The 24,012-nt window shown below is 42.4% G+C and overlaps 2 protein-coding genes across 8 annotated transcripts in view; one reads left to right on the top strand and one right to left on the bottom strand.

Moving 5' to 3' along the window:
• Positions 1–3,708: 3,708 nt before the first annotated feature.
• Positions 3,709–6,323, bottom strand: LOC121026088 (sperm acrosome-associated protein 5-like). Its single transcript, XM_040468911.1, has 4 exons — positions 6,155–6,323; positions 5,575–5,733; positions 4,021–4,099; positions 3,709–3,917 (listed from the first exon to the last, which is right to left on the bottom strand). The coding sequence occupies exons 1-4, from the start codon at positions 6,297–6,299 to the stop codon at positions 3,818–3,820; spliced, it is 483 nt and encodes a 160-aa protein (XP_040324845.1). The 5' UTR covers positions 6,300–6,323; the 3' UTR covers positions 3,709–3,817.
• A 5,604-nt stretch (positions 6,324–11,927) lies between these two features.
• The window catches only part of ZNF182 (zinc finger protein 182), a 30,899-nt gene continuing 18,814 nt past the window's right edge, over positions 11,928–24,012 (top strand). For 2 of the 7 annotated variants that reach the window (XM_040468694.1, XM_040468686.1), the window contains exons 1-3: positions 11,928–12,133; positions 12,470–12,557; positions 13,444–13,502. In XM_040468694.1, coding sequence (XP_040324628.1) covers positions 13,488–13,502 — 15 coding nt within the window. In that variant the 5' untranslated portion in view covers positions 11,928–12,133; positions 12,470–12,557; positions 13,444–13,487. Of the gene's footprint in view, positions 12,134–12,373; positions 12,578–13,443; positions 13,503–24,012 lie in introns of all 7 variants that reach the window. The other 5 variants (XM_040468691.1, XM_040468692.1, XM_040468690.1 and 2 more) reach the window with 5 other exon arrangements.

The following is a 24,012-nucleotide window of genomic DNA, read 5'->3' as shown; positions in this document are numbered from 1 at the left end:
TGAATGTAATGGATGTGGGAAATTATTAATTCATGGCAGGCATGAGAAAAAATAATGGAATGAAACCCCCTGACTATAATGTGGGTGGGAAAGGTCTAATCATAACCCAGCCTTTGTTCAGCATAATGTAACACAAGTTGGAGAGAAAACCTATGAATTTCCTGAATGTAGAAAAACTCTCAGCAAGAATTCACTCTTTATTGCTTCATCAGATCACTCATGCAGGAGAGATACCCTATGAATGTAAAGAAGGCATAAAAACCTTCACCAAGAATGCACATCTCTGTGGGGCACCTAGGTGGCTCAGTCTGTTGAGGGTCCGACTTCAGCTCAGGTCATGATCTCACAGTTCGTGGGTTTGAGTTCTGTGTTTGGCTTTGTGCTGACAGCGTGAAGCCTGCTCGGGATTCTCTGTCTCCTCTCTCTCTCCTTCCCCATGTGCGCGTGCACACACACACTCACACACACACACTATCTCTCAAAAATAAATAAAAATTTAAAAAAATTAAAAAAGGAAGGCACTTCTCCATGTACATCAGAGAACGCATTCAGGAGACAAACCTTTTGAAGGTAATGTGGCAAGTCCTTCAGAGAGAAATCAACACTGCATAGACATCAAAGAATTCATGCTGGAGAGAAATCTTATGAATGTAAGGAGTGTGGCAAAACCTTCCTAGAAAAGGCAAAACTCATCACACATCAGAAAACTCACACAGGACAGAAACCCTATGAATGTTCTGAATGTGGGAAAACCTTCAATCAAAAGGCACACCTCAGTGGACATAAGAGAACACACACTGGAGAGAAACCATATGAATGTAGTGAATGTGGCAAAGCCTTCAGAGACAAATCAACACTGTGTAGACATCAGATAATTCATACAGGAGAGAAACTTTATGTGTGTTCAGACTGTGGAAGAGCCTTCACCCTTAAGATGACTCTTAGTGTATGTCAAAGAATCCATGCAGGAGAAAAAAAACTGATGGATGTACTATATGTGGAAAAGTCCTCTCCTGGAAGTCCTATCTCACATTGCATCAGAGAGCTCATATAGGAGAGAAATTTGAGAAATCCTATGAATGCAATGAATGTGATAAAGTATTCTTCCAGAAATCACATCTCATTATTCACATAGGAGAGAAGCCCTATGAGTGTAATGTATGTGAGAAAGCTTTCTCCCAGAAATCATATTTTATTATACATCAAAGAATTCATACAGGAGAGAAACCCTATACGTGTGATAAGTTTCAGAGAGCCCTCAGAGAGAAGCCAAAACTCACTGTACACCAGAGAACCCACAGAGGAGAGAAACCCTCTGACTCCTCTTGAATAGGAGAAAAACTTTCTTCTAGAGGTTAAAGGTCATCATGGATTAAAGACCTCAGAAAGAAGAGAAACTTTGGGACAGAACTGAACATGGGAAATCCTTCATAAAGTCAAATGAAAAGAAAAAGGCAGGTTGGGAGGGGATCCTGATTTAGCTAAGATGGTCAGGGAAGGTCTTTCTGAGGAGGTGACATTTGAGTTTAGATCTGAAAATGAGGTGCCAGCCATACTAGGGGTAAGAATATTCTAGGAGGAAGGAATAGCATGAGCCAAGATCTTGATGCAAAAAACTTGCCCTCTGTACTTGCTATCATGGGTGTATGTTGAATGACTACTTTACATCAGAGAGGTCTTTTAAGTTTACAGGGCCTTGAATATATGAGAGGCTTCAGCTGGAAGCCAAACCTCACTGTAAATTTGGGCACAGATATCAAGAGGAACCCAATTTAGTTAATTTCAATAAACATAGTCCCCTGAGACTGATATGAGGGAAATATTCCAAATTTAATAACAAAATCTCATAGAAAAAATAATAAAATCTATTTAAAACTTTTTTTGAATGTTTATTTTTGAGAGAGAGCGTGAAAATGGGGAAGGGACAGAGAGAGGAGATACATAATCTGAAGCAGGATCCAGGCTCTGAGCTCTCAGCACAGAGCCTGATGCGTGGCTTGAACCCATGAACCATGAGATCATGACCTGAGATGAAGTCAGACTCTTAACTGACTGAGCCACCCAGGCACCCCTATAAAATCTATTAAGAATAGCTATTTTGATGTCTCCTATGATAGGGAATAAGTGCCATCCACAAGAAAAAAAAGGGTTTACCAAGTGATATCTGTAACCAAAGTTACAGATTTAAAGATAACCACTAAAGAAACAGTGATTATAAATATACTATAAATGTTATAAGTTATTAGAAAGGATGCATAATCAGAATAATGTAAAGAAAACAACACCAGGGCATCAAATCCAGGTTCCAGAAGTAGTAACAGTTGATAATGCCAGTATTTCTGTTCCAGCCTGTTCTACAGTCAAGATTTTGGCTTTATTTCTATGTGTGGACCTCCTCCCCGCCTGCCCCATTCTGGGCTTGGTCATGAATTCAGTCTTTCCAGAAATACTATGGAACTACCTGATACGCTTTTAGGAGATCTGCTTTTTACTTAAGTCTACCAGAGTTTATTTCTGCTGCTTTTAATGAATACAAAAATTGGTACCCAGAGTGACGGCACCTTTTATGGATGGATCCCCAGGGAAATGCGAAATTTGGTCATCTGATTGGGGCCAAAGGCAGGGGAAATCAAGTTGGCATTAAGGAAGGGGGCTTGGTCATTCTTACATTGGTGGATATCTGCTTTAATGATCATCTGCTTACCTTGGATAAAGTAAACACTGAAAACAAGGCTTTGGGTAGCTGAGTATCCACCCTCAACCAAAGAGTTCAAAAGACATAAGGGACCGCTTCCCCCCACCCCCCGCTCCCTGACCAGGAGTGGCTGCTTCTTATGGGGCTGGTACAAAGAGAAAGAATGGCAAGTTTAAATTCCTAAAATTCTCTGCCCAAGACACAGACCAAAATCCAGGTATTCTGTCAAAAGAAATTATTACTTTGGGCATCCATTGAATTCCTGGCCTAAATTCCCAGTCGATCATTTGAAATTTAGGGTACTTATGGTCAAAGAGGGAGTAGGGGGCTGAGTGTAGAATGGGAAGATGCAGGACAGTATGAATACTTTCAACTGATTCCCACTGATCTTCTCATGTAAAGTGGAACCAATCTTATTTTCCCTGGAGAAGTTGTATCTACCTTCATTGAAGACCCTGTAGTGACTTCGAGTGAGAGTGATGCTTTTTTGAGAGAGAGAGAGAGAGAGAGAGAGAGAGAGAGAGAGAGAGAATCTTAAGCAGGCTCCACACCCAGCACGGAGCCTGATGTGGGGGTTCAATCCCACTACTGTGAGATCATGACCTGAGCTGAAATCAAGAGTTGGACACTTAACTGACTGAGCCATCCAGGTGCCCCGGGTGATGCTTTTTTAAGGGAAGCCACTTTTCATAGCCCCTCATGCCACCCTTCTATCTCCAGACCTGTAACTGCCTTGTGTATGAAGCACTTTATGAGCTTTACAAACATTAATTCACTTAATGCTCCCAATAATACCATGAAATAGTTACTACCATTATCATCCTCATTTTGCAAATGAGGAAACTGAGGCACAGAGAAATTAAATGCCTTGCCCAAGGCAACACAGCTAGTAAGTAGTAAAGATGGTATTTGAACCCAGGAGAAGCTATGCTATTACCTTCACCCCAAGTGATCTGGAGGAAGTGATTAAATGGGGGTACCTCCATTGGGAAAATGAAGAGCTGGGCATCCGAGGCCTCTTATGTTGTTTATAGATAGCACTATTAAATCTAGATAGCACTATTAAATCCACAGAAGAAAGAAAAGAAAGGAGAAAATAAAATTTCTATCTCTTGGAACGAGTCATGACTTAATTTTCTTTGAGTCATGTTTTGCATGCATATTACATCCCTTGAGCCATTCAGATAAATCATGCCCGTAGCAGTGCCGGATCCAAGAATCCCTGGGAAATGAAGAGAGGGAGGGAAGATGAAGTGGACAGGCTTGTGGGGTGGCAGTGCCATTATCCCAGCTCCCCAGGGTCCAAGACACCTCCATGAACTTACCAAGCAGTCATACCATTCTGTGAGGACACCACCTGCCTGGCACACAAGATATCATCTAGAAGATGGTGGTTGAGCAGGTCTGGTAGGGAGGAGGGGAAGAAGAGAGGGATATAGTGATCTGGTGCACTGGGGACAGGGTGACAGTGTATGGTGGGCCCAGGGAGCTTGAATAACTTCAGTCACTACATTGGCTGATTCTCACTGTCCTTGATTCACTTGTCAGCTGGTTATGAATGACCTCAACTACTATGTTGGCTGTTTCTGTAGAACCTTAACTCATGTTGACTGATCCTGGATGAACTTGACTGTCATATTGACTGGTTATGAATATCCTCAGCCACCATATTGGCTGGTCCTAATGACCTCAAACTCCTTGTTGGCCAGGTCTGGATGACTTCAGCTGTAATTTTGCGTGGTTATGGATAATCTCAACTGCAATGGCAGCTGGTCTGACATCACCTTAATCACCATCTTGGCTGGTTGGAAAGCTACTCAACTGCAAGGTTGGTCAGTCTTGGTGATTTCAAACACTATGTTGTCAGATCCTGGATAACCTCAACTCCCATTTGACTAGTTACAAATGACCTCAATCTCCATGTTGACTAGTTCCATTCAACCTCAGCCATCATGGTCCAGATGATCTCAACTGCTCAACCAGGGTGACCTTTACTGCCATTCTGACAGGTTAATGATCTCAACCACAGTGTTAACCAGTCCTGAACAGCATCAATTGCTATTTTGACTGGTTATAAATAATTCCAACTTCCATGTTAACCAGTCTAGGACCTCAGCTTCCATTATAGCTGATCCTGGACTACTTCAACTTCCATGTTGACTCAAAGTGAACCTTAACCTTTATTTTAGCTAGTCTTGAAAAGCCGTACTATTCATGTTACCCTGTCCTAGATAACGTCAACCTCTATGGTGGCCGGTGTTAGACAACCTCAACCTTCAAGCTGGCCAATCCTGTTGGGGTTACCTCACCTGTTACTGTAGCAGGACTTGGGTTGCCTCAACCTCCATTTGGTCTGGCCCTCAGTAACCTTAACCTCAGTCTCCATTTTGGACTGTCTTGGATGACCTCAAGCACCATTTTGGCCAACCCTGAACAACTGTTGCTATTAAATTTTGTCCTCAATAACACCACACTCTTGTCTGGAAAGTTCTCTCCTTTCTGCATGAAGGTAACTTATTTATGTTCCTACAGCCAGATATTTGCTTCTTCCCCCAGGGCCTGAACAACCTCATCCACAAATCAGGAACATCTCCCCCTCCATTCTGCATGGAGCTATGTTTCCTATCTCCTGAGTCACAGAAAACTGCAGCCTCCATTCTGGGTGAGGTATAGGAGTTCTGAGCCCTCCTGACCTGGACAACATCTAAATGTAGTTGGTAAGGATACAGGATGGTGTCTCTTAACAGCCCAGGCAACTCTGCTCCTTTCCCTGTCATTTTTCTGCTTGTTACTAGAGATCATGGTTTAACAGCCTTGCATTATGGTGTGTTGGGCAGTGGGGCAGGCAGGGCTTCAGGGTGTCCCCAGTGCTGCCTTACCACGACAATCCATGTGACAGAGGTTCTGGGTGGGTGTAATCCCATTGTCACACCACCAGGCAGAGTTCAGCTGGAAAATGCCGTATCCACTGCTGCCGTCAGGATTGTGGTCCACGAAGGAAGTGTCAAAACCACTCTCATAGTGTGCCATGCACAGCCCTGGGTCAAATAAGGAATAGGTATCAGGTAGGCATGGGTCCTGGAAATAGGGGATGGTAGAATGAGGTAGAGGGGACAGGGATCATTGTCATCTCAGTTGTGGGAGTGAGGATCTTGGTTTGGTGTGGTGGTTTTGATGTTGGTGATTCTGGTGAGATAGCAGTGATGGCAGTGGTGATAGTATGTGTGATGACTTTGATGGTAGTGATGGTATTGATGGTGGAGATGAGGATGATTGTTGTGAAGGCAATGATAGTAATGACATTAGAGTAAGTTAAACCAGCCATCACAGTCAGTCATGGGGTGACCGAGAGGATCATGCCCTGGGCTGGGGAGGTGATAAATGACAAAGGGGGGACTGGGTCTGAATGTGGTGGGCAGCTCGGGGTGTAGGTGGGACTTGGGGTAGCTGGGGTCTCACAGTCTCCAACGGTGTAGCCCTTGAAGCTGTTGAGGCCTGCCCTCTCCAGCTTCAGTGCCAGTTCACAGCGTTCATAGATCTTGGCATCCACAATAGCAGCCATAAGCATGGCTAAGGTGACCTTCACAGTAACAAAGCCCTTCATTATAACACCCACAGGCCCTCCTGGCCAACTCTTTGCTCCAGACTCACCCTGCTATGTCCAGAAATAAGGGCATTCTGGAACTCTGGGCTGTATGAGCAAATGGCTATGCAATAGATTCTGGAACAGAGAAGCCAGAGGGTTAGACACCTCACCGCCTTTCCCAGTGCCATTTCTGTTAGAGACATACACACAAGAAAAGAGAAAGATACTGATATATGCATAAAGATGGGAGGAGACAAAAACAGGGAGAAACCCTGAGATGTCACAAAGAGACGCAGGAAGAGAGGAACTGGTGACACAAAGGACAGATAGGACTCAGGCACTGGGCCTCACTATCAGCCTACATCCCCCCACATTCCTTAACACTGTTACACTCTGCTGTCATTAATCATGCTGTACCACTTGATTTACCTCCATATCCACTCACTCTGCCCCTCATCGCCTCCATTCCTCCTACTCTGCTCAGCAGTCAGCTCTGTTCACTACATCGTGTCTACTGCCACCTCGATTTCTCCTGCTGTGCGCAATATGGCCACCATGCCCTCATCTTCTGACCCTCATTACCTCCATTTACCCATTCTTGGCTCCTCCTTTACTTTTATGCATTGTTCCATCCTAATTTACTGGAATCTGTCCCACATTACCCCCATTCAATCACACTCTGCCCTGCATTATGTATTACACATGACACATTACATATATATGCACACTCTACTAATTTTCCACCTCCATTCTTGTTCTTTTATTGCCCCATTCACTTATACTGTCTCTCATCCACTTACATTCATTCACACTATGCCTCATATTATCACAATTTCTTAACCTTCTCCTTATATTACCTCAGTTCTCTCACATCATATTCCTTCACCTCAATTCACTCTCAGGCTCTCATTTTCTACTTTCTCCTCCACTTCTTGACAGTGCATGAAATGACACCCATTCATTCTCACATGGCCCATCCTTCAGCTTTGTTAATTGACTCTGGGCCTCATTCTTTCTCTCATTCACTCTCTGCCCCTTCTTCACCTCTCTTCTCTCAAATACTATTCCCTTGTTACCCCCATTTCCTGGAACTCTGCCCTGTAATACTCCCAAACACTAGCTCAAATTACCCATATATACTCATTCTGTGCTTGGTCACCCCCATTCCTCATTTTCTCTTCATTGACTCCATTGACTCTTACTCTGCCTCTCATTCATTTAAACTCATTTCCAATGTAACCCCATTCCCACTTATCACTCCTGTTTGGCTCATGATTTCATGGCTAGTTGTTTCCATTCTGCCCCATAGTACCTTCATTCAGTCACACTCTGCCTTTGAATTCACCACTTTTTGCTAATACTGGGCCCCATTCATCCATCGCCCCCTGACTTCATTCACTTGGGGCCATGTGACCCTCATCTTTCTCTTTGGCTTATAATAACCACAGTTACTCACCTTCTGCTTTTTGCTTCTATTCCCTCTCATTCTGCCCAATATTAGCTCCATTCATGCACATGCATCAGCTCATTCACCTGAGCTGATTGAAACTGGGAACCCTGGACATTCCTGGAGCCCCAAATCACCCCTATCTAGTCCAAGTCTGCCCCTCATTCACCTCTAGCCATTCTCCTTCTCCCTCATAGTGTCACCACTCAAATCTACCTGATTCATATATTCACATTCTACCACATATACATCTTCAGTCCCTCTTATTCTGTCCCTCGTGCTCTCCATTCTTCCTTCTATGCCTCACGTTACCTCCATTCACTCCCACTCTCCTCCTGAATCCACCTCTCTCACTCTTACGTGCTCCATAAACCATCATTTATTCACACTTTGATCCTTAGTACGCAAAACAACTTGCACTCTACTGCTTTATCAACTCCATTCACATTCACTGCCTTGAATTGCTGCAGTCACTCAGTCTGCTTCCACTTTCACTTTCTGTCACTTTAGACCATGCCTCATTTTCCCATCATTTACTCAGTCTCATCCATAATCTCAAATTAATTCAAAATCTAATGCATAGTCATTTCCTCATGCTGCTCCACTCTGCCCACTTTTCACTCCACTCTACTCGTTCACTTCCCTCCCATCACCCTTTGTCTCTCCTTGCTACCATTCACTCCCAATTTGTCCTTCATTCACCATTATCCACCCCCACCCCCAACCAGTCCCATAGGTCTCCTATTTAACGACACTCAGATTGGCCAAGACAGAAAAGACTGATCTATTGTTCAGGATTCATATTACCAGTGATGGTATATACTACAAATACCAGTGGCTTCAAAAGGATGGAAGGGGATGCCTCTTCCCCTCAGGTAGTTCAGAGCTAGCATGGCAGCTTCAAGATCACCAGAAAACTGGCTCCTGTGCTGTTTCTCTGACAAACTCATTTGCCACCTTATGGTCCAAAATGATTGCTCACAGTTAGCCACACTTCCATAGTTTTGATGAAATTTTTTTTATTTTTTTAAACGTTTATTCATTTTTGAGAGACAAAGAGAGACAGAGCATGAGCGGGGAAGGGGCAGAGAGAGGGAGACACAGAATCTGAAGCAGGCTCCAGGCTCTGCGGTCAGCACAGATCCCGATGCGGGGCTCGAACTCACAAAACAGTGAGATCATGACCTGAGCTGAAGTCGGATGTTCAACCGACTGAGCCACCCAGGCGCCCCGATGAAATGTTTTTTTTAAAGGTAAGCCCTACACCCAATGTGGGGCTTGAACTCATGACCCTGGGACCAAGAGTCACATGCTACCAACTGAGCCAACCAGGCACCCCTTGATAAAATGTGTATTGAGAGCAATTGTAACGATGTCTAACTGGTGAGGTGGGGGGCCTGTGGGTGGGAGCATCACATTGTACAGACTCTGTGGTGGGACCAGTTCCTGTTAGCTTTCCACACCCTTTTACCTAGCTACCTGCTGCTTAGACCACTGTATGAGGAGGTTGCATCTGCAGGGACTGACGGCAGAGGATGCTCAGGAAAGAGTGGGAGTCTGAGTTCTTCAGCACAGAAAAGCTGGTCTCACATAGCTTATGGATGTGCACTATGAACTCTGAAACAGTTTTGAGGGGCTGTATCACTGCCTTAGGGACATTTCTGGAGCTGGCAATCACTGTACCCCAATACCCACAAACCCAAAGGATTCTCCCTAAACACAGGGGTGTGTGTGTACAAGGTGGTGGGGAATGGGGCTTCTTAGATGGAAGAGGCTAGGTTGGGGTGGGATGGGACCTACAGGTCCAACCCTTCCAACTTCCCACCTTCTAATGCATTTAGAGAGCTGACATGTTTGTACCTGATAAGTGCTGATCCTTCAGGGAGCAAGAGATAGGAGTTACTCCTCTGTTTTTTCTCTTTGTCTGCTAGGGAGCTCCATCTATATTTCCTTTTTTTTTAGTGCTTATTTATTTATTTTGAGATGGAGGGAGGAGCAGAGAGGGAGAGAATCTCAAGCAGGCTCTGTGCTGTCAGGGCAGAGCCCGACTGGGGGCTCCATCTCACGAACTGAGAGATCATGACCCGAGCTGAAATCAAGAGTCAGATGCTCAACTGACTGAGCCACCCAGGCACCCTCCCCCCCTACATTTTTTTAAGTTTATTTTATTTAGAGAGAGAGAGAGAGAGAGAGAATCCCAAGCAGGCTCCGCACCATCAGCACAGAGCCTGATGCAGGGTTCAAACTCACAAACCGGTGAGATCATGACTTGAGCCAAAATCAAGAGTCAGATACTTAACTTACTGAACCACCCAAGCACTCTGCTCCACCTATATTTCTGGTAAAAATGTTCCTTGGTTAGTTTTAATGGTTCTGAGATGAGGACCCTCAGATACTTTCCAAAAGTTCTGGGGGATATTGAATAAACAAAAGAAAAAATATTATTGGGTAGAAGTTAAGAATCCAACCCTGGGAAACTCTGTGACCTTGGGCAAGTTACTGAGTCTCTCTGGGACTCAGTTTCCTCATCTGATAAGTGGGGGCCATGGGACTGTTCACAGATGGTGGGGACTGTCTGAGGCAGGTCATGTCATATGCTTCACACGGTGTGTGGCACTCAGGAGATACTGAGCTAGGTCTGAGTCCCATTATCACTTGCTGGGCTTGTTGGCAGGAGCCACAGTATTTTTCCTGCTTTTGCCCTTGCCCTCTGTGGCCTGTTCTCCAAAGTAGCCTGTAGATTATCTTTTAATTTTTTCCTTCTTATTTTTTTTTATGTTTTTATTTATTTCTGAGACAGAGACAGGGCATGAGCAGGGGAGGGGCAGAGAGGGAGACACAGAATCCGAAGCAGGCTCCAGGCTCCGAGCGGTCAGCACAGAGCCCGACATGGGGCTCGAACCCATGGACTGTGAGATCATGACCTGAGCTGAAGTCGGAGGCTTAACCGACTGAGCCACCCAGGTGCCCCATTTTTTCCTTCTTACTAAAAAAACCTTTATGCATATACATTTCTATTTTTATTTAAATAATAATAAAACATGCAGTACTTACTATGTGCCAAGTCTTGTTCTAAACCCTTGATAAGTATCAATTCATTTGTCATTGTCCCCATTTTATAGATAAGGAAACAGCACAGAGGAGTTCTGCCCTAGGTTACAAAGCTGGTAGGTGGGTGTTTGAAACCAGACTGTCTCCATAAATGTTTGTTTGGTTAGTTCTGTCTTCTTCCCTTGCCAACGTCTAGAATACTATGTGTCATTCAGGAGGTGCTTAAGCAAATCCCTGTGAAGCTCATGTTCTAGTGGTGCAAGACTCACGATCAACAAGAATTCTTGATTACTTCTGAGGGGTCTTTTAAACATCTTTCCCTTCTTATGGCTTCCCATTATGTCTAGAATGAAGCATGAGCTCTGTTCCTGCCAGAGGAGGCCCTACAGCATCTGGCCCCCCCCACCTCTCCCCCCCTCACACCTCCTACACTCCCAACAAGCTGCCACGGTTTCCGTTCCTCTAACACACCAATTTAGGTTTCACTTCCGGGCTTTTGGAACTGCCGTGCCCTCCACCAGAAAGCTCTTTGCTTCAGCTATTCGTGTGGCCGGCTCCTTTTGGTCAGCGTATCTGTCACCTCCAACGAAAGGAGTTCGATCCTGCCCATCCAAAGAAAGCATCCTTTCGTCAGTCACTACTTAACACATTCCTTATACCCCGGGGTGGGTGTGTTCTAGGTGGCCGTTTATTTATCTTTAGTTTGTTTGTATACTGTCCTTCAAACCCCCAGCTCTAGCCACTGGATGGAGCCAGTGTGACCTTTCCTTGCCTCCCAGCCTTTGTGCACGCTGGGCAATGCTGCCACGCATACCGTCTAACTGTTCAATTACACCTGTGAACCTGATGCTGCCCTTCGGGTTCAAGACACCAAATTCCTGCCTGCCAGAATTTTTCTTAATTGGGCAATTCCCCTCCCCGCCATAAGGAAAATGGTTTTTGAAATCTCAGGAATGACAGCCTCTGCAGAACAAAATAAACACCTGCTCCATAGGTGATGACAGCCAGCGAGGTGAAGAGACACGGTGGGCACGGCCACCTCAAAGCAGCCGCGCGGGCGCAGCCATCTTCTCTCCGCGCAGGCGCAGGCGAGGCGCAGACGCAGGCGCACGCGCCCCAGCCCGATCTCGTTCGCGCCCCAGCCCGATCTCGTTCGCGTCCCGCCGGCGGGAGGGGGCCTGGTGGTAACTATTGGCTGACGAGGGCTCAAAGACCCCGCTGAGCGTGCGCACACCAGCCCGCTGCAGCCCTGTAAGCTGCGGAGCCCGAGTCGGTCCCGAAGCGGAAGTGTTGCTCAGGGCCAGTTCTTGTAATGGTCTCCTCTGCAGTGAGCAGAAAATCTATTGTCGAGAGGGTGAGAAAGAGGAGGGGGGATGGGTTGAGAGGGCGAGTGCTAGGGGTGATGGGCCAAGTGATGGGGAGTTCTGGAGGAACGAAGGAAGGGGGATTTGGGAGGATCATTGATGCGGGGAGTTGTGGGGTGACGGGGGACTGAATGAAGGTCTCTGGGGCATGATGGTGGACAAAGTTACGGGACTAGTCAGGGTTGAATGGGGCTTATTAAACGTTGACTTTTACACGTTTTCCGGCACAGTGATTTGCGCTAAGGGTTCTTACGCACTCCTCATCAGGCGCCTCCTTAGGCGCGCCCCACCTTTTCTTCTCCCCTCTCCCCTCTCCCACACCCCAGCGTAGGGGCCTGGTGTGAATGCTCCAGCCGAAGTGAATCTGCGCCCGAAGGCTTCCTTCTGGCTCCTGGGCAAGCCGGCCCCAGTGAGGTGAGGAGGAGAAGGAAGAGGTACCTGAGTGGACTCACTTCGGGGCTGGGGGGTTGGGGTGGGCGAGGCCTGGTGCCGCGGGGTTTGGGGGGATCATGGGGCTTAAAACGTTATGGGGATGATAGTTTTTAAAAGTTCATTTTACTTGGTGTATGATAAGTACTAACACATTTGAATTACAGATTAATTAAAAATAGAAGAAAAGAAAATCAAAAGGAATTGATTTTTATCCCCCTGCATTTAAATGTCCGGTCCATTCTTAGCAAGTTTTTAGTGGGTATTCGGGGTGTGCGTTTTTAAACTTTTAACAGTTTGAAATGGGTTCCTGCAATTTTATAACCTACCTTATTTTCATTTAGAAGTTTACTGTGATTCAGCTTAAAAATTTATTCTCTAACATTTAAAAAACTTAATTTAGATATACGTACAGAGAAATATACAAATACTAAAGCATATAGTTCCATACAACATTTTTAATAGGTCTGTAACATTTCACTCCTTGTATTTCCTTACTAATCGCTTATTATGAGTCACAGGATTAACTTCGGCATTCAGAAAGTCAGTGCTGAGGTGAAGGTACTTACAGAGAAGTTGTGATGCATTAGAATACATTATTTCATTAATTTCATTAGGTAGAATGCCTAGAATTACAATTTCTGGGTCAGTACACAAGTATATATAGAAAAAAAACCCTTTTGTGTTAGATGCTCATGTGAGGAAGAGAGTCAAGAATACACAGGTGGTTGTTGAAAACTACATGGTTGCCCAAACTTCCACAGAATGGCCTCATGCCCCGCTAGTGTGAGGGGAATTTCTAGGCAGATAATTCTGGGCATATAAACCTTATGGGTTCTCTCATATGCTGTACACTTTTCCATTCTTCCAGCTCAGCTTTCACACATCTCTGCCTTTTCCCAAGAAAAGCAGGAAATGGCCAAACCCCAGGTAAGTATGCTGTTTCTTCCTTTTTTTTTTTTTTTTTTTTACCATGGACGTGATGAGATACTTAGGAATCTCTGACCTAAAATAGGAAATTATTTGTAAATAAGCATTAGGATCAGGGAAAATGAGAGACAGCAAGGCCAAGTTAGAATGTAGACATTAGGGTGTGACAGATACTAACATTGACTTACAGATTTCTCTTTGAGCTTCTGGCAGCCAGAGGGAAACGTAACCAGGAACCTGGTTCACCTTACTCCTCAGGAGAGAGTGCACTGAGTTCTCAGGGAAGTAAAGGTTTCCTGTGTTTGCCTTCCAAGGCATTTCTTTTTTAAGTCTTCATGTGGTTGGTGGAATTGTCTTCAACCACAGCCTAGTGATAAATGCAGTCGCTGGTTTCCTACAGATATTTCTTTTTTTTTTTAATTTTTTAATGTTTATTTTTTATTTATATTAGAGAGAGAGAGAGTGTGTGAGCAGGGGAGGGGCAGAGAGACAGAGACAGAATCTGAAGCAGGCTCCAGGCTCCGAGCTGAAAGCACAGAGCCTGACACAGGACTCACACCCATAATCAGTGAGATCATGACCTGAGCTGAAGTTGGATGCTTGACCAACTGAGCCACCCAGGCGCCCCTCCTGCAGATATTTCTTACAGCATTTCTCACTGAGCTGGAGACATGGTGTCAGAGTATCCTTTGGGAAGGAAATATGTCAGGGAACTTGCTTTTCTTGAGATCATTTTTCTGAAGTAATTTTATCGGTCAGACTTTGGATTCTCATTTAGCCAAGAGACAAAGTCCTACAGGTGCTCACAGCCAACCAATGTTTTTCTTTCACTTAAAAAATTTTTTTAAAATTTTAAATGTTTATTTTTGAGAGAGAGAGAGAGAGAGTAAGAGTGAGTAGTGGAGGGGCAGAGAGAGAAGACACAGAATATGAAGCAGGCTCCAGGCTCCGAGCTGTCCGCACAGAGTCTGATGCGGGGCTTGAACCCACAAACTGTGAGATCATGACCTGAGCCTAAGTCGGAGGAAATTTTTACTCATCATAATTCCCTGGAGATTCAGACAAGTTGTCAGTTCTTTCCTTTTTTATTGCTGGGTGGTATTCCATGGTATAGATGTACCATAGCTTATTTATCCATTCTCCTGTTGAAAATCATTTGGATTATTTCCAGTTTTGGCAATTACAAGTAAAGCCACTTTAATATTCATACACAGGTTTTTGTGTGCACATATGTTTTCATTTCTCTAGAATAAATATTGGATTTCTGGGTCTTCTGGTAACTGTATGCTTAACGTTTTAAGAATCTGCCAAATTGTTTTCCAGAATAGTTGAATCATTTTTCATTTTCACCAGCAATGTATAAGAATTCCAGTTGCTTCACATTTTTGCCAGCACTTGGTATTGTCAGTATTTTTTTAATGTTTATTTATTTATTTTGAGAGAGCACGAGCATGAGCGAGGGAGGGGCATAGAGAGGGAGAGAGAGAATCCCAAGCAGGTTGATCGTGACCTGAGCTGAAATCAAGGGTTGGACACGTAGCCAACTGAGCCATCTAGGCGCCCTGGTATTGTTAGTATTTTTAATTTTAGTCATCCTAGTAGTATAGTTATTGTCTCATCATGCCTTTAATTTGTGTTTCACTAATAGCTGATGATGTTTAAGACCTCTATATGTTTCTTTACTTTTTGTATATCCTCTTTGGTGAAGTGTTCAATCAAGTCATCTGCCCATTTTATTTATTTATTTTTTATTTTATTTTTTTCAATATATGAAATTTATTGTCAAATTGGTTTCCATACAACACCCAGTGCTCATCCCAAAAGGTGCCCTCCTCAATACCCATCACCCACCCTCCCCTCGCTCCCACCCCCCATCAACCCTCAGTTTGTCATCTGCCCATTTTAAAATTGGATTGTTTTCTCGCTCTTGAAATTGGGGAGAGTTATTTATGTATATTGTTTACAAGTCCTTTGTCAGATACGTTTGTAAATATTTTGTCTATATTTCTTCAAGCCACGTCTTTTCATTCACTTAGTGTTATTCACAGAGCAAGAATTTTTAATTTTGAAAATGGCCAATATATGAATTATTTCCTTCACACATGGTTATTTCAACATCACGTTTAAGAATTCTTTGCTGGGTCTGGGGTGCCTGGGTGTCTCATTGGGTTGAGCATCTGACTCTTGATTTTGGCTCAGGTCATGATCTCAGGGTTTGTGGGTTCAAGCCCTGCATTAGGCTCTGCGCTGACAGTGCAGAGCCTGCTTGGGATTCTCTCTCTGCCCCTCCCATGCTTGCTCTCTCTGTCTCTCTCAAAATAAATAAATAAACATTAAAAAATAATTCTTTGTTGGATCCTAAGTCATGAAGATTTTTTCCTGTTTCTTCTATAAGTTTCATAGTTATTGGTTTTCCATTTAGATCTGTGATCTCTTCTGTGTTAAATTTTATATAAGGTGTAAGGATTAAGTTGAGGGTCATTATTTTGCATATGGAATTCCATTCGTTCTAACCCCATTTGTTGAAAGTATAATTTTTCTCTTTTGAATTGCGTTTGCAGTTTTGTCATAAATAAATTGGCTGTGTTTGTGGATCTGTTTCTGGACTCTGTTCTGTTGATTTATAGATCTAACCCTCTGCCAGTACCACACTTTTTTAAAGTTTTTATTCAAATTCCAGTTAGTTAACATACAGTGTAATGTTAGTTTCATGTATACAATATAGTATTTCAACACTTCTATACAACACCCTGTGCTCATCCCAGCCAGTACCTTCCTTAATCTCCATCACCTGTTTAACCCGTCCCCCCACCCACCATCCATCTGGTAACCATCAGTTTGTTCTCAATAGTTCAGAGTCTGTTTCTTGACTTGACTCTCTCTTTTTCCCCTTTGCTTGTTTGTTTTGTGTTTTAAATTCCACATAAGTGAAATCATATGGTATTTGTCTTTCTCTGACTTACTTCACTTAGCATAATACTCTCTAGCTCCATCCATGTCGTTGCAAATGGCAGGATTTCATTCTTTTATTTTTTTTTTTTTCAACTTTTTTTATTTATTTTTTGGGGGACAGAGAGAGACAGAGCATGAATGGGAGAGGAGCAGAGAGGGAGGGAGACACAGAATCGGAAACAGGCTCCAGGCTCTGAGCCATCAGCCCAGAGCCTGACGCGGGGCTCGAACTCACGGAGCGCGAGATCGTGACCTGGCTGAAGTCGGCCGCCTAACCGACTGCGCCACCCAGGCGCCCCTGGATTTCATTCTTTTAAATGGCTGGGTAAAATTCCATTGTATATATATACACCACATTTTCTTCTTTTTTTTTTTTTTAAGTTTTTATTTATTTAATTTTTTTTATGAAGTTTATTGTCAAATTGGTTTCCATATAACACCCAGTGTTCATCCCAAAAGGTGCCCTCCTCAATACCCATCACCCACCCTCCCCTGCCTCCCACCCCCCATCAACCCTCAGTTTGTTCTCAGTTTTTAAGAGTCTCTTATGCTTTGGCTCTCTTCCACTCTAACCTCTTTTTTTTTTTTTCTCTTCCTTCCCCTCCCCCATGGGTTTCTGTTAAGTTTCTCAGGATCCACATAAGAGTGAAACCATATGGTATCTGTCTTTCTCTGTATGGCTTATTTCACTTAGCATCACACTCTCCAGTTCCATCCATGTTGCTACAAAGGGCCATATTTCATTCTTTCTCATTGCCACGTAGTACTCCATTGTATACACCACATTTTCTATTAATCAGTTGATGGACACTTGAGCTGCTTCCATCATTTGGCTTTTGCAGGTAATGCTGCTATAAACATCAGGGTGCATGTTTCCCTTTGAATTAGTATTTTTGTATTCTTTGGGTACATACCTAATAGTGCGATTGCTGGATCATAGGATAGTTTTATTTTTAACTTTTGAGGAGCCTCCATAGCTGTTTTCCAAAGTGGCTGCACCTGTTTGCATTCCCACCAATAGTGCAAGAGGGTTCCCCTCTCTCCACTTCCTGGCTAACACCTGTTGTTTCGTGTGTTGTTGATTTTAGCCATAATGGTAGGTGTGAGGTGAAACCTCATTGTAGTTTTGATTTGAGGAGTGATGTTGAGCCTCTTTTCCTGTGTCTGTTTGCCATCTGGATGTCTTCTTTGGAAAAATGTCTATTCATTTCTTCTGCCCATTTTTAATTGGATTATTTGGTTTTTGGATGTTGAGTTTTGTAAGTTCTTTATATGTTTTGGACAATAACCCTTTATTGGATATGTCATTTGCAAATATCTTCTTCCATTCTCTAGGTTGCCTCTTAGTTTTGTTGATTGTTTTCTTTGCTGTGCAGAAGCTTTTTATATTGGTATAGTCCCAGGGGCTTATTTTTGCTTTTGTTCCCTGGGCACAGAGACATATCTAGCAAGAAGTTGCTGTGGCAGATGTCAGAGAAGTTACTGCCTGTGTTCACTTCTAGGATTTATATGGTTTCAGGTCTTATGGTTGGTCTTTTATCCATTTTGAATTTATTTTTGTGTATGGTATAAGAAAATGGTCCGGTGTCATTCCTCTGCATATTGCTGTCCAGTTTTCCCAACACCATTTGTTGGAGAGATACTATTTTTCCTATTGGATATTCTTTCCTGCTTTCTCCAGGATTAATTGACCATATAGTTGTGGGTTCTATTCTGTTCTATTGATCTGTGTGTCTGTTTTTGTGCCAGTACCACACAGTTTTGATCACTTTGTAATATAACATGAAGTCTGGAATTGTGATGCCTCCAGCTTTGCTTTTCTTTTTCAAGGTTGCTTTGGCTGTTTAGGGGCTTTTGTGGTTTCATACAAATGTTAGGATTGTTTGTTCTAGCTCTGTGAAAAATGCCGTTAGTATTTTGATACAGATTGCATTAAACGTGTAGATTGTCCTTTGGATAATAGAGACATTTTAACAATATTTGTTCTTCCAATCTGTGAGTACAGATTGTCTTTCCATTTCTTTGTGTCATCTTTAGTTTATCAGTGTTTTATAGTTTTCAGAGTACAGATATTTCACCTCTTTGGTTAGGTTTATTCCTAAATATCTTACTGTTTTTGGTGCAGTTGTACATGGGACTGATTGCTCAATTTCTGTTCTGCTTCATTATTGGAATATATAAATGCAACAGATTTCTGTATGTTGATTTTATATCCTGCAACTTTACTAAACTTGCTTATCAGTTCCAGCAATTTTTTGGTGGAGTCTTTTGGGTTTTCTATGTATGGTATATTGTCATCTGCAAACAGTGAACATTTTACTTCTTCCTTGCTGATTTGGATGCCTTTTATTTCTTTTTGTTGTCTGATTACTGTGGCTAGGACTTCCAGTACTGTGTTGAATAAAAGTGGTGAGAGTGGACATCCCTGTCTTGTTCCTGACTGTAGAGGAAAAGGTCTCAGTTTTTCCCCATTGAGTATGATGTTAGCTTTGGGGTTTTCATATATGGCCTTTATAATGTTGAGGTATGTTCCCTCTAAACCTACTTTCCTGAGAGTTTTCATCATGAATGGATGTTGTATTTTGTCAAATGCTCTTTCTGCATCTATTGAAATGATCATATGGTTCTTAACCTTTCTTTTCTTTTCTTTAAAAAATGTTTAACATTTATTTTTGAGAAATAGAGCATGAGTTGGGGGAGGGGCAGAGAGAGAGGGAGACAAAGAATCCAAAGCAGGCTCCAGACTCCAAGCCGTCATCACAGAGCCAGACGTGGGGCCCAAACCCACGAACTGCAAGATCATGACCTGAGATGAAGTCAGACACTTAATCAACTGAGCCACCCAGATGCCCCTTAACCTTTCTTTTCTTAATGTGCTGTAACATGTAGATTGATTTGCAAATATTGCAACTCAGGAATAAATTCCACTTGATTGTGGTGAATGATATTTTTCATGTATTTTTAGATTTGGTTTGGTAGTATTTTATTGATAATTTTTGCCTCCATGTTCATCAGGAATGTTGGCCTGTACTCTTTTTTATTTTTTTTTTTATTTTTTATTTCATTTTATTTTTACATTTTTTTCTTTATGTTTATTTATTTTTGAGAGAGAGAGGGAGAATGAGCAGGGGAGGGGGAGAGAGAGGGAGACACAGAATCTGAAGCAGGCTCCAGGCTCTGAGCTGTCAGCACAGAACCCGATGCAAGGCTTGAACTCACAAACTGTGAGATCATGACCTGAGCCGCAGTCAGATGCTTAACCGACTGAACCACCCAGGTGCCCCTGGCCTGTAGTTCTTTTTTAGTGGTGTCTTATCTGGTTTTGGTGTCAGGGTAATGCTGGCTTCATAGAATGAATTTGGAAGTTTCCTTCCTTTTCTGTTTTTTGGAATAGTTTGAGAAGAATAGGCATAAACCCTTCTTTAAATGTTTGGTGGAAATAGGGGAGCCTGGGTGGCTCAGTCATTTAAGCATCTTACTCTTGATTTTGGCTCAGGTCATGATCTCATGGTTCATGAGTTCAAGCCCTGTGTCTGGCTGTACACTGATAGTGTGGAGCCTGCTTGGGATTCTCTCTCTCCCCCTTGCTCTCTGTCCCTCCGCCACTTGTGCTTTCTCTCGCTCGCTCTCTCTCCATTTCTCCAAATAAATAAACTTTAATTAGGCAATTAATTTTTTAAAAAGCCTCTAAATATTTGGTAGAATTAGCCTATGAAGCTGTCTGGCCCTGGACTTTTGTTTGTTGGGAGTTTTTTGATTACTGATTCAGTTTGTTTGCTGGTTATCAGTCTGTTCAAGTTTTCTATTTCTTCCTGTTTTGGTTTTGGTAGCTTATATGTTTGTAAGAATTTATCTGTTTCTTCCAGGATGTCCAGTTAGTTGGCATATAGTTTTTCATAGTACTCTCTTATAATTACTTGTATTTCTGTGATGTTGGTTGTTCTGTGTTGTCTCTCATTTGTGATTTTATTTATTTGTGTCCTTTCTGTTTTCTTTTTGATAAGTCTGGCTAGAGGTTTATCAATTTTATTAATTTTTTTCAAAGAAATAGTTCCTGGTTTCAGTGATTTGTTCTGTTTTTTTTTAATTTAATTATTTATTTTTAAAAATTTATATCCAAATTAGTTAGCATATACTACAACACTGATTTCAGCTGTAGATTCCTTAGTTCCCCTTTACCCATTTAGCCCATCCCCCCTCACACAACCCCTCCAGTAACCCTCAGTTTGTTCATATTTATGAGTCTCTTCTGTTTTGTCCCCCTCCCTGTTTTTATATTATTTTTGTTTCCCTTCCCTTGTGTTCATCTGTTTTGTCTCTTAAAGTCCTCATATGAGTGAAGTCATACGATTTTTGTCTTTCTCTGACTAATTTCACTCAGCATAATACCCTTCAGTTCCATCCACGTAGTTGCAAATGGCAAGATTTCATTCTTTTTGATTGCCGAGTAATACTCCATTGTATATATATATACACCACATCTTCTTTATCCATTCATCCATCAGTGGACATTTGGGCTCTTTCCATACTTTGGCTATTGTTGATAGTGCTGCTATAAACATTGGGGTGCATGTGCCCCTTCAAAACAGCATACCTGTATCCCTTGGATAATTTTTTTTAATGTTTATTTATTTTTGAAGGAGAGAGAGACAGAGTGTGAGCAGGGGAGGGGCAGAGAGAGGGAGACACAGAATCTGAAGTGGGCTCTAGGCTTTGAGCTGTTAGCACAGAGACCAACTCAGGGCTTGAACTCACAAACTGAGATCACGACCTGAGCCAATGTTGGATGCTTAACTGACTGAGTTGCCCAGGTTCCCCTGTTCTATTATTTTTTAAGTTTATATATCATTTATTTCTGTTCTAATCTCTATTATTTCCTTCCCTCTGCTGGTGATAGGCTTCATTTGTTCTTTTTCTAGCTCCTTTATGTGTAAGGGTGGGTTGTGTATTTGAGAGTTTTCTTGCTTCTTGAGGTAGGCCTGTATTTCTGCATACTTTCTTCTTAGGACAGCTTTTGCTGCATCCCAAAGGCTTTGGAGAAGTGTGTTTTAATTTTCATTTGTTTTACGTATTTTTTAATTTTTTGATTTTCTTTTTTTTTTCAACGTTTATTTATTTTTTTTGGGACAGAGAGACAGAGAGAGACAGAGCATGAACGGGGGAGGGGCAAAGAGAGAGGGAGACACAGAATCGGAAACAGGCTCCAGGCTCTGAGCCATCAGCCCAGAGCCTGACGCGGGGCTCGAACTCACGGACCGCGAGATCGTGACCTGGCTGAAGTCGGACGCTTAACCGACTACGCCACCCAGGCGCCCCATAATTTTTTGATTTTCTTGTTGACCCATTCATTGTTTGGTAGCATATTGTTTAACCTCCATATATTTATGGTCTTTCCAGATTTTTTCTTGTGGTTAACTTCAAGTTTCATGGTGTTGTGGTTCAGAGAACCACATAGTATGAATGGTATGATTTCAGTCTTTTTGTATTTGTTGAAGTCTGTGTTGTGACCTAATATGTGATCTATTCTGGAGAATGTCCCATGTGCCCTTGAGAGTAATGTGTATTCTGCTGTTTTAGAATAGTATGTTCTAAGTATATCCATTAAGTCCATCTGGTCCAGTGTGTCATTCAAAACCATTGTTTCCTTACTTATTTTCCGTTTAGATGATCTGTCCCTTGATGTAAGTGGGATGGTAAAGTTCCCTACTATTTTGTATCATTATCAATTAATTCCTGTAAGCAGTTGGTTAAGCATCCGACTTTGGCTCAGGTCATGATCTCGCGGTTCATGAGTTTGAGCCCCATGTTGGGCTTTGTGCTGACAGCTCAGAGCCTGGAGCCTGCTTCGGATTCTGTGTCTCCCTTTCCCTCTGTTCCTCCCCTGCTTGCACTCTGTCTTTCTGTCTCTCAAAAATAAGATTAAAAAAATAAATAAAATGAGTCTCTTGTATTGGGTGCCTGGATGGCTCAGTGGGTGCAGCATGTGACTCTTGATCTTGGGGTTGTGAGTTAAAGCCCCACATTGGATGTAGAGATTACTGAGAAAATAAAATCTTCAAAAAGTGAAAAATAAAATGAGTCTCTTGTAGGCAACATATAGATGGTCTTATTTTTTTATCCATTCTGACACCCTATGTTTTGTGATTGGAGTTTTTAGTCCATTTACATTCAGAGCAATTATTAATAGATATGTATTTGTTGCCATTTTATTTCTTGTTTTGTCATCATTTCTGGAGATTTTCTCTGTTCCTTTCTGGTCTTTGTCACTTTTGGCCTTTCCATTCCACTCAAAGTATCTCCTTTAGTATTTCTTGCAGGGCATGTTTACTGGTCACAAACTCTTTAATATTTGTTTGTCTGGAAAACTCTTTATCTCTCCTTCTGTTCTGAATGATAGCTTTGCTGGATAGAGTATATTCTTGGCTGCAGATTTTTCCCATTCAGCACTGTGAATATATCATGCCACTCCCTTCTGGTCCATTTACATTCAGAGTAATTATTGGTAGATATGTATTTTATTTGTATTACTTGTTTTGTGGTTGTTTCTGGAGATGAGATTTTCTCTGGTCCTTTCTTGTCTTTCTCTCATGTTTTGCTAATTTAAAATTTTTTTTAATGTTTATTTATTTTGAAGGAGAGAGAGACAGAGTGTGAGGAGGGGAGGGGCAGAGAGAGAGAGAGAGAGAGAGAGAATCTGAAGTGGGCTCCAGGCTCTGAGCTGTCAGCACAGAGCCCAAAGCAGGGCTCGAACTCACGAGCCGTGAGATCATGACCTGAGCTGAAGTTGGATGCTTAACCAACTGAGGCACCCAGGCCCCCCATTTTGCTCATTGTCTTTTAGTGATATATTTGGATTTCTTTTTATTCTTTTCATGGTTATTAGTGGTTTTTGATAGATGGTCACAATTAGGTTTGTGTATAACATCTTCTGCAAATAGCAATATATATTGATGGTCATTCCAGTTTGAACCCATTCTTTTTTCCTCCCCACATTTTAGGTATGTTATTATATTTTATATCCTTTTTTTGTCTGAGTTCCTTCACTGATTTTTACAGAAATGATCTGATTTTGCAGAAATATGCAGAAATATTTTTTACTGCTTTTGTATTTCCTGCCTTTATACTGTCACTTTTGAATTTTTTTGTTTATTTAATTTTGTTAATGTTTGTTTATTTTTGAGAGAGAGTCCAAGCGTGAGTGGTCAAGGGGCAAAGAGAGAGGAAGACACAGAATCTGAAGCAGGCTCTGGGCTCTGAGCCGTCAGCACAGAGCCAGACGTGGTGCTCAAACTCACGAACAGTGAGATCATGACCTGAGCCGAAGTTGGACACTTAACTGACTGAGCCACCCAGGCACCCCTTTTATGTTTTTTTTTTTTTTTTTAATTTATTTTGAGAGAAAGTGAGTGCATACACCGGGGAGGGGGAGACAGAGAGGGAGAGAGAGAATCTAAAGCAGGCTCTGTGCTGTCAGCACAGAGCCTGACGTGGGGCTCAATCTCAGGAACTGCAAGATCATGCATGACCTGAGCTGAAATCAAGAGTCGGATGATTGGGG

The sequence above is a fragment of the Herpailurus yagouaroundi genome, unplaced genomic scaffold, assembly GCF_014898765.1.
Source record: "Herpailurus yagouaroundi ecotype Mexico unplaced genomic scaffold, PumYag 67793, whole genome shotgun sequence".
Taxonomy (NCBI): Eukaryota; Metazoa; Chordata; class Mammalia; order Carnivora; family Felidae; genus Herpailurus; species Herpailurus yagouaroundi.
Note: the sequence above shows the minus strand (reverse complement) of the source record. Positions and strands in the feature narration are given on the sequence as shown.